The sequence below is a fragment of the Balaenoptera musculus genome, chromosome 2 (assembly GCF_009873245.2).
Source record: "Balaenoptera musculus isolate JJ_BM4_2016_0621 chromosome 2, mBalMus1.pri.v3, whole genome shotgun sequence".
In the NCBI taxonomy this organism is placed as follows: domain Eukaryota; kingdom Metazoa; phylum Chordata; class Mammalia; order Artiodactyla; family Balaenopteridae; genus Balaenoptera; species Balaenoptera musculus.
In genome coordinates this window covers 102,319,219-102,328,785 of record NC_045786.1, presented here as the reverse complement: position 1 = coordinate 102,328,785, position 9,567 = coordinate 102,319,219, and the positions used below count along the sequence as shown (strand labels likewise).

The window sequence follows — 9,567 nt, the reverse complement described above, 5'->3', positions numbered from 1 at the left end:
TGGCTGAGTCTCAGGATTGCCGTGCTCTCGCTTGCCAGTCCTGGCCCCCACCGGTAACTGCCACGGACCCGCGGGGTACTCTTTGACCCTCCCCTCCGCGTCGCCAGCGGAAACTGGGTCAGAACGCTGACTTCCACGCCAGCCTCGTACTCTGACCCCGTTGTTGTCACCTTGTCCCGTTCCCGCGGCCAGAATTAAAGTCCTCGATTTCGAGAACTTTGCGAGCGAGGCGGCGCGAGAACTCCAGCGGCAGCACAGGTGGCAGGTAAGGGGCGCGAGCTCCCTCCACTTCGGGCTCGGGGTCCCTTGACCTCGCGCCCACCCCCGACCCGGAAGTCTCGCCTCCGGACCAGCGGCCAGAGCTCCAGAGAGCTCAGGACTCCCCGTGGACGCGCTGAGAGGGACCGTCCCGCTACAGTCCCCCACCCAGTCAGCCCCACTCAGAAAGTCTCAGTAGGTGGCCCTCCTGGACAGCCCCACTTTTTCACTCCTTGGCCTCCCAAAAGTTACAACCAGCCATGTCCTGGGCCTGCACTAGTTATTCCCCTTCTTCACTCCTTGGCCTCCCGAAAGGGACAACCAGCCTTGTCCTGGGCCCTGCACTGGTTATCCCCTTCTGAAATTTCTCTCCCATCAAAGGATCTCAACCTTGGCTCCCCTTCCTATCACTGTCAAGGTCCCCTCTCTGCATATACAGTCTGCAGGCTTCCCTCAGAGCAAGTCCTTGCTTCCACAGATTTAATCCTTTCGCTTGTGAGTCATGCCAGCTCCCATGAAGGGCCAAGTGTGCGTGGTTACTGGTGCTTCCAGGGGTATTGGCCGGGGCATCGCTTTGCAGCTCTGCCAAGCAGGTGCCACAGTTTACATCACTGGCCGCCATCTGGACACGCTGCAGGCCACTGCTCAGGAGGTGAGTGCTTCTTCTGGGATCCCAGGGGCAGAAACCACCTCAGGGAGCCCTTCCCATTAACCAGTCCTCTTAACCTCTTACCTGAAACCAAAATATTCCTCAGTAAACATGAACATTTTTACTCAAAGTGGGATAAGTAAACCCCATAAGTAACTTCAGATCAGGTCATATTTTGCCACTGAGTGAATTTTATGAAAAAATTTTCTGTTTGAGAGCTTCAGGGATTTTGGAGTTGCATCTTAAGAGTTGTGGACCTGTGCTTTTTCTTTGTTTTTGTTAAGACTTTATTGACTCGTACATTTTCACTTGACTTTTCTACTGAATTTCAGTTAAATAAATACTGGGGTGTGTTTGATATGCTAGGCATTGGGTGAAGCACTGGGGTTACCTAGATTAGTAAGACATAATTTCTGCTTTTAAAAGAGAGTCCAGCAGGAAGTCTAAGGCAAAAACGGATCATTTCAATGTAATGTGAATACAGTAAGTGATAAAAGTAATTAATATGAATATGGTAAGTGATAAAAGTAATTAATATAAATATGGTAAGTGATAAGTGTGCCCAGAATGCACTGGGAATATGGGTGAGCAGTTAGGCAGGGAGGTCAGAGGGTGGGACCCAGAGCATGGATCTGGAGAATATGATGATTGTTCTTGAATAAGGTATTCTTTATCTGAAGTTAGAGGATGGGGGCACATTTGTAGAGGGTGAGGCAGAACAGGAAGTAGAGATAGTTCATGTCTGAGAGCTTTGATTTCTCATTTACTAGGCAGAAGTGTTGGTGGAGTGAGGGTAAGAGGGCTGTGATTTTAAGTCGGGATTCCCCATGAGTGGTGAAGAGTGGGAGCTAAGGGCACGTGAAATGGAAATGACCAAGAATGAGGAAAAAGATAGATACTCATTTCTCAAGAGCAGCCTCCAAGGGCTTCCCTGGTGGTGCAGTGGTTAAGAATCCGCCTGCCAATGCAGGGGACATGGGTTCGAGCCCTGGTCCGGGAAGATCCCACATGCCACAGAGCAACTAAGCCCGTGTGCCACAACTACTGAGCCTGTGCTCTAGAGCCCGCGAGCCACAACTACTGAGCCCGCGAGCCACAACTACTGAAGCCCGCACACCTAGAGCCCACGCTCCGCAACAGGAGAGGCCACCGCAATGAGAAGCCCGCGCACCGCAAGGAAGAGTAGCCCCCGCTCGCCACAACTAGAGAAAGCCTGCGCGCAGCAACGAAGACCCAACACAGCCAAAAATAAAATAAATTAAATAAATAAATTAAAAAAAAAAAAAAAGAGCAGCCTCCAAGCCTTGTTTGTCCCTCACCCTCCACATGCAGAGTACAGTGCCTTGCACATGGTAGGCCTCCGTAAATGTCTGTAGATTTTAAACCTGGGATCCCCATCCACCTTACTCTACAATGATAGGACCTAGCATTCCTGAAACTCCTCAAACAGGCACCAGAGGGCAGTATTGCCCACCATGTTCCTTCAGCTGCTGGCTGTGAGTCCTATGATTGCCTTCTCAGCTCCCACGCTGGGAGTTGAGGGGAGCTGTGTTATGTCTCATACTATGTTCGACGGGAAGCTCATATCCTCTGTAACCCCCTCCAGGCACAATCCCGAGGGGGCCGGTGTGTGCCGGTGGTGTGTGATTCAAGCCAGGAGAGTGAAGTGCGAAGCCTGTTTGAGCAGGTGGATCGAGAACAGCAGGGGCGTCTGGATGTGCTGGTCAACAACGCCTATGCTGGGGTCCAGGTGCTCTTTGAACTTTGACCCCAGCTCCACACTCCTGACCTTTCCCTCTGACCTGAGTCCTCATCCCCACTCATTATCCCTTCCATTACCCAGCCCCTTCCTGCCTTCAAAGCGTCCTATTCGCGACTCTCCCTGTCTTCCAGGCGATCCTGAACAACACTAAAAAGGCATTCTGGGAAAGCCCCGCCTCCATCTGGGATGATATCAACAACGTCGGACTCAGGTAGTAGGTGCCTCCCCTGCCACCCCGCTAAGGGCCTGGGCTCCCCTCACTCACTCATCCAAGCTGAGGGCGCAGACGTTTCCCCATGTGCCCTCTCCTTTTCCCTCTGATCTTGTCTCTTTCTGCTCCCTTCTGTCCCATTTGTCCACTAACTTCTAAAGAAGTTTAATCCAGGTGAATCTGTACCTAAGAATGTCAACTTTTGCCTTGTTTCTGTCAGTAATTTTCATCTGAATTTGCCCTTGCCCTCCCTCCTGCCTCATTTTCAGCCCATCCAAATGCATGACCCAGAAGGGAGCCTCTTTCCCTCAGTAAAGCATGCCACCTGTAGTCAGTATTTCCGAAGATGGCTAGAGGAAGAAATTGTTTTGTTTTAGATCAGAAGAAGGTCAGTAAGGAAGAATGAGTGCCAGCTATCTTAGCCTTTCCCTCCTCACTTCAGACCCACAGGCAAGGGTACTCCCAAGTCCAAGTTGGGAGGGCAGGGGTGTCATGGGGTTACACATACATCTGGCAAAGGAGTGAGGTGAAACACAGCATTCAGAGTTCACCCAGCATGACATACATCAGTTAGGTCTGTGTTTATTGTTGCAAAGAGGGTACCCTCTCAGAAACTACACTGCATGGATGTGATGAGCCACCTGTGGAAGTCACCAAGAGATTATATGCAAATCTACTTCTAAAGCGTCTAAGGACACTCAACGGCTTCTAGTGGCAATCCCAGGGAAGCAGGATTAGAATCCACTTGTCATTTCCAAAGTGGAATAAAGGTTGTGAGGACAGAGGGGGATGGTCAGCCAAGAATCAAGAAAAGAAAACCCGGACTTCCCTGGCAGTCCAGTGGTTAAGACTCCACGCTTCCACTGCAGGGGGCGCAGGTTCAACCCCTGGTTGGGGAACTGAGATCCTGCATGCTGCATGGCGTGGCCAAAAAAAGAAAAGAAAACCCAAAGGGCTAGAAATTGGCAACACCCATATCCTTAGCCCTCCAGAGAGAGGGGCCTTCCACACTCTCATCTCCTGCTGGTCAGGGTTTTGAGCCTGTGAAGCAAAGGCCTGGACCTCAGCCCTGGAGCCATGATGAATTCTCCAAGGTGAAGGTCACTCTGTGAGCCTCCTGGAAGTGCACCAACACCTCCTTTCACCTCCCACACACACATTCACACTTACTGTGCCTTTCCTCTGCATTGCCTGAGGCTGGGCTTCCTTTTGATACCATACTCTACTTGTTTTCATTTGGAGGGTCCTGTTTCCCATGCAAAAGAAATTTCTTTCTGGTTACCAGGTATGTGTGTGTTATTTTTTTAAAAATATACTGTGAAGACCAGTATAATCTTATTCCCCTAGTCACCACCGCTTCCTCTTTTGCCTGAGATATAGCTACTGTTAATAGCCTAGTATATATTCTACCATTCATTTAAATATTCCACTGGGAAGAGATACCATAATTTATTTACCTAACCCCTTATCTGTTGCAACAGTGGAAAAAAATTAGGTCAAAAAATATGACTTCTTAAAGATTTTAATAAGCATTATCAAACTGTCCTCTAAAAAGACCCCACCAATTTATAATCTCACAACAGTGAAGGAGGATATCTGTTTCCCCGTGTCCTCAATAATACTAGACAATATCACACCACGAGGTCAGGCAAGTTTTGCCATTCTAATAGGCCAAAGATATCTGAAGGTGTTTTTTAATTTACACTTCTCTATTATTTGTGAAGTTGAGCTTTTTTTTTCATTTTTTATTGGTTTTTGATTCTTTTGTGAGTTGTGTTACTAAGTTATTCTTTTCACATCAATTTATAAGAGATCTTTGTACAATGGATTCCTTTGATGTGTGTTTTACAAATATCTTTCTCAACTTATTACTCATTGTTTGCATGTATGCTTTCCTCAGCTATCTATATATACTTAATTGTGTACACATGTATGTATTTGTACATCTCTATATGTATATATGTCTTACTGTTAAGAAAGCATGTTTCTATCTAGGTGTGATACTGAAACAAGTTTTCCCTACCTCAAGTTTATGAACACATTGTCATGCTTTCTTTTAGTGCTTTTGTGCACTCATTTTTTTATATTCAAATATTTTGGGAATGCATTTTAAAACAAATGAGGTAGAGAACCAATCCCACCCACTAAATAACTGACCAGTTGTTCCAAATCCATTTATTGTGTGGTCCATCTCGCCCCGTTGGTTTGAAATGTTCTGTTTGTAATTCGCTGAATTCTCCTTTACACTTGGATTAATTATTGAGTATTTTGTTTCATTGACTTACTTATGTATTGTTACGCCAGTCCTGCATTTTTTTAACTATTATGTCACTGTGCATTTTAACGCAGGTGGCAGGGTGAGGGGAGCATATCCCCCTCACCCACATGATATTACTCTTCCTTTTTCAGAATTTTCCTGGCTATTCTTACACATTTATTCTCACTGAGCTTTAGATTGTTTTGTTGATTTCTCCAGAAGTCTTATTGAGATATAACTCAGATTGACTGAATCTGTGGATTAGTTTAAGTAGAACTGATGTTTTACATATTGATTCTTCTAAACAAATTTTGTCTGTACTTGTTCTTTTGTATTAAGCAGAACTTCATAGTTTTTCTTTGTAGATCCTATACATTTATTATGTTTTATCCCCTGAGCTATTTTAGCTTTGTTATTGCTGTCATGACAGAGTGCTTTTCTTCCATTACAGTCTTCTAAAGATTGCCGTTTCTTAACGTTCGGTGGTTAATTTTACCCGTGTCCCTCTCAGAATGTGGCCTCAAGCCCTTGATTCACCAGGTTTGCAGCCTTCTCCTGGATCAGAAGCCATTAGGGGGCAGAAGAAACTTCCCGAGACAGCCCTGAACATGGTTCGTTCCTTCTTCTTTGCCCCACCTTCTAGAGGCCACTACTTGTGCTCTGTGTATGGGGCACGGCTGATGGTACCAGCTGGCCGGGGGCTCATCGTGGTCATCTCCTCCGCTGGTGGGCTGCAGTATTTCTTCAACGTCCCCTATGGAGTGGGCAAAGCTGCGGTGAGGACCCACTGGCACGGGGGTTGGGGACAGTCGTGGTACCCATAGCTCAGGAGAGACAGTCCCCGGTAGTCAGAGTGGTGAGGCTGATTGGCCCTCACCTCTTCCTCTGCCCCTGCATGGATGGTTCCTTTGCCGGGGCACCTCTCAGCTGGCCAGGCTAGGCAGTGCACTGGGGAAGGTGGAGAGCTGAGACAGGGCTCCTGGGAAGGCCAGGGGGTTGGGGCATCCTCGGTGGAAGCGGGGAAGGCAGGGGAGGGAGGTGACGTGACCAGGTGCCCTGGCTCCCACCTGGCCTTCTGTCCCTCTGCAGTGCGACAGGCTGGCTGCTGACTGTGCCCGGGAGCTGCGGCGCCACGGGGTCAGCTACGTGTCGCTTTGGCCAGGGTTGGTGCAGACAGAACTGCTGAAGGAGCACATGATGAAGGAGGAGAACACTGCTGATCCCCTGGTTGAGCAGGTTGGCAAGGGGAGGGGGAGGGTGGCAGAAAATGGGGGGATCAGCCGCTCCATCCCCAACGGCAAGACAGTAACAACAGAGTAAATACCCAGGTGCTTGTCGCGGCAGGCGCAGGGCTGAGCACTGACACACGTTAGGTCCTTTTCTCCTATGAGGGAGACGGTGTCTCCATTTCACAGATGGGGAAACTGAAACTCAGGGAGGCTAAGAAACTTGCTCAAGGTCACATGTGCCATAAGTGGAAAGATTATCCAGCTCCAAAGCCCATGCCCTTGACCTCTGCTCTGAACTAATCTAGAAGGCCCAGACATAATTGGCAACCCCACATCCTTCCACTTAGGAAAGGCAGTGGGTCCTGGTACTGGGGTACAGGGCTCACTGGATGTGGGGAGGAATGATTCCCGTACCTTCTGAGATGCTGAGTCCTGCAGGTGCAGTGATGAGGGCCTCTGTCTCCTGGACAGAAGCTGAAAGCAGGGAAGGGACTTGGGCAGTGCTCTTGGAAATTAACCCTTCACTTCTCTGCCCCTGTGTTCCAGTTCAGATTTCGTTTCTCATCTGCGGAGACCACAGAAATGAGTGGAAAATGTGTGGTGGCCTTGGCAACAGGTGAAGAGGTTGGGGGCAGCTGGTAACAGGAAAGGGCATGGAGGATCTGCAGGGTGGTGGCAGCCAGTTCAGGGTCCCGAGCCAGGAATACGCCCTTCTTTTCTCTGGCTTCTGGAGACCCAAAGGGTCCGATGCCCAGTTTGAGATATGGGAACCTCAGGAACTGGATCCTGGGAGATGTGGCCAAGAGCCAGAGGCCCGGGAACCTTCCTAGAAACAGAGAGAAACAAGTCTGGGTCCCTAAGCCTGTCTCGGTAGTGCCCTGTGCCATTGGGCCCAAGCCTTGTCACCCTGGGCCGCACCCGGGCCGTCTCAGCTGTCTGTGTGCCCACAGACCCCAATATCCTGAGCCTAAGCGGGAAGGTGCTGCCATCCTGTGACCTGGCGCGGCGCTACGGCCTGCAGGACGTTGATGGTAAGAGCTCTGGCCCAGCAGCCAGCCTGGACCTCTCTTCCTTCTGTTCCCGGCTCACCCCTTCTCCCTCTCTCTCTCCCTGTTCCTTCCTCCCTCACCTTCCATTCAGTCTCCTCAGCCGGGGTGGGGGTGTCTGAGGAGTGGGAAGCAAGGGTCTAATCCTTCTTTTCCTGTGGTCCGCAGGCCGCCCCGTCCAGGACTATTTGTCTTTGAGCTCCGCTCTCTCCCATGTCTCCAGCCTGAGCTGGCTGGCCTCCTACTTGCCTGGCTTCCTCCGAGTGCCCAAGTGGGTTATGACCCTCTATGCTAGCAAGTTCTAACCCTCCTGGCCTGACACAGTTCTGCTTCCCTTTGGGCTGAGTGGTTGGCCTATCTCAGTGGAACAAGGCCTCCTTTCCCGCCTACCTACTGCATACCCTTGATCTGAAGAGAAGGCCTCTGCCATGTGCCCTGGTTGAGCCCTAGGGGCCTTTGTAGGTCCTTCTTCAGGTCTTCCTTGCCCCTGCGTTTTACTTTTTGCCTTAATATTGAAAAATGTTCTGGGGGCTAATAAAGGTCTCGTTTCTCCTTCAACTTATTTTCAAGTGCTGATTCTATGCTCAGGAAGGTATTAAGTACTTGAGAGAAAGACCTAATGGTATGCAAAATGTGTAGGTTCTCAAGGATCTCTATCCCCAGGACAGGCCCCTTTCCTCCACATCTGTTCCTCCTCTTCCCTGTGGAGCTGCCCATCTCAGGAGCACCTGCCCTTTGGCTCCCATGCCGCAGCTGGGGAGCAGGGTCCCTCCACAGCCAGAAGCAGGCACGTCCCAGTCCCTCACTGCTTTCCCACCCCCTCATTCCGCCATCTCTTCAGGGATGCCTGCTGCCTTCTAGCTGGGCCTGATCCCTGGATGAGGCCCAGTCCAGGAAGGGCAAAGTCCTTGGTGTTTACAATTTCCTGGAATTTGGGAGGAAAGTACTATCCAGATCCAAGTGAGAGGCAGAAGAGTAGTTGATGGCACCGGCACACTCACATTCTCCCTCTTGGGATGGCACCACCCGAACTGCTTTCTGAAGAACTGACTGCAAGAACCCTTTAGGGCTGCCTTTCCTGCTTGGGGGGGGATCTGTCCCAGCCCGAGGCAAGGCAACAGGGTGTGTATTCCAAAGAGGAGCTGAGGGCCACTCTGAGGGCACCTTCCCACCAGCAGCCTCGATGGCCATCAAGGTAATTGGATGGCTGCTGTAAATCAGAGTGGCATAGATAATTTCTAATCTTCAAAAAAGGCAGGGTGAGAGCTGAGGCTTCCCAACGCTCCCCATAGAGTCTGCAGAAGCTGTGATCTTCCTGTGGCTTTTTGGGGACCGCCCCCGGTTACTATTCCAGTGGGTGCTGGGGTGGCTCACTGGCTGGTAAGAGCTGATTATGTGCATCTCTTCCAACCCTGCAATCAGTGACTTGACAATGGTTGCTTGAATTCAGCTATGGTGCGAGTATATATGGCACAGGAGTCCACAACTGCTGCCAATCAGGGCATTTTTTAAGAGAGAGCCAGCTTCTCAGCGTGTGACTGGAACTGCATACTTAAATTCCACCATTTGCCCATTTGCGCAGCTTCTCAGCGTGTGACTGGAACTGCATACTTAAATTCCACCATTTGCCCAGGCACCCCGTTTAGATCGCAGTGATCAGATTTCCTCACCACCCACTCACTGCCTTCCACTCACCACCCTAAATTCCCCTAAGCCTAAGCCTAAGATTGGTGAGGGGCAGCAGCAGTTGCCTATATGCTTTAAGAAGAAGGACAAGCACCTCAGGATCTCCTCCAGCCTTCCACAACCATCTTTAAAAACCATCATTGGAACAAATCCTTTTGTGAGGGCCTTGTTCCCTAAACGCCACAAGGTATCATGGGAAGAACATGGGCTTCAAAGTCATACAAATCTGTGCACAAATCCTAACCTCACCACTTTGGAAAGTAAGTGAAATAACATATATGCACCAAGCAATATGTAGCCACTAAAGTTGCCAGTTCTTTCTCTTGACAAACATTTAAGAGTGTGCTCTGCACCAGGCACCCTTCTTGGCTTTGGGAGAGCAGAGAACAAGACAGACCAGGCTCCAGCCCACAGAGGACTTTCATTCAGCCCTGGAAGACCTTAGAAGTCAGCTAGACCTTCGACTTAC

The 9,567-nt window shown here is 49.8% G+C and overlaps 1 protein-coding gene across 2 annotated transcripts; it reads left to right on the top strand.

Moving 5' to 3' along the window:
- Positions 1-6: 6 nt before the first annotated feature.
- Positions 7-7,974, top strand: DHRS1 (dehydrogenase/reductase 1). 2 transcript variants are annotated; one of them, XM_036842287.1, is made up of 9 exons: positions 7-265; positions 737-910; positions 2,514-2,657; positions 2,801-2,880; positions 5,781-5,913; positions 6,227-6,373; positions 6,918-6,982; positions 7,317-7,397; positions 7,581-7,723. In XM_036842287.1, the coding sequence occupies exons 2-8, from the start codon at positions 761-763 to the stop codon at positions 7,360-7,362; spliced, it is 765 nt and encodes a 254-aa protein (XP_036698182.1). In that variant the 5' UTR covers positions 7-265; positions 737-760; the 3' UTR covers positions 7,363-7,397; positions 7,581-7,723. The 2 variants fall into 2 exon arrangements, with proteins under 2 accessions (XP_036698182.1, XP_036698181.1); XM_036842286.1 differs by having other exon boundaries at positions 100-265; positions 6,913-6,982; positions 7,581-7,974.
- The last annotated feature ends 1,593 nt before the right edge of the window (positions 7,975-9,567 follow it).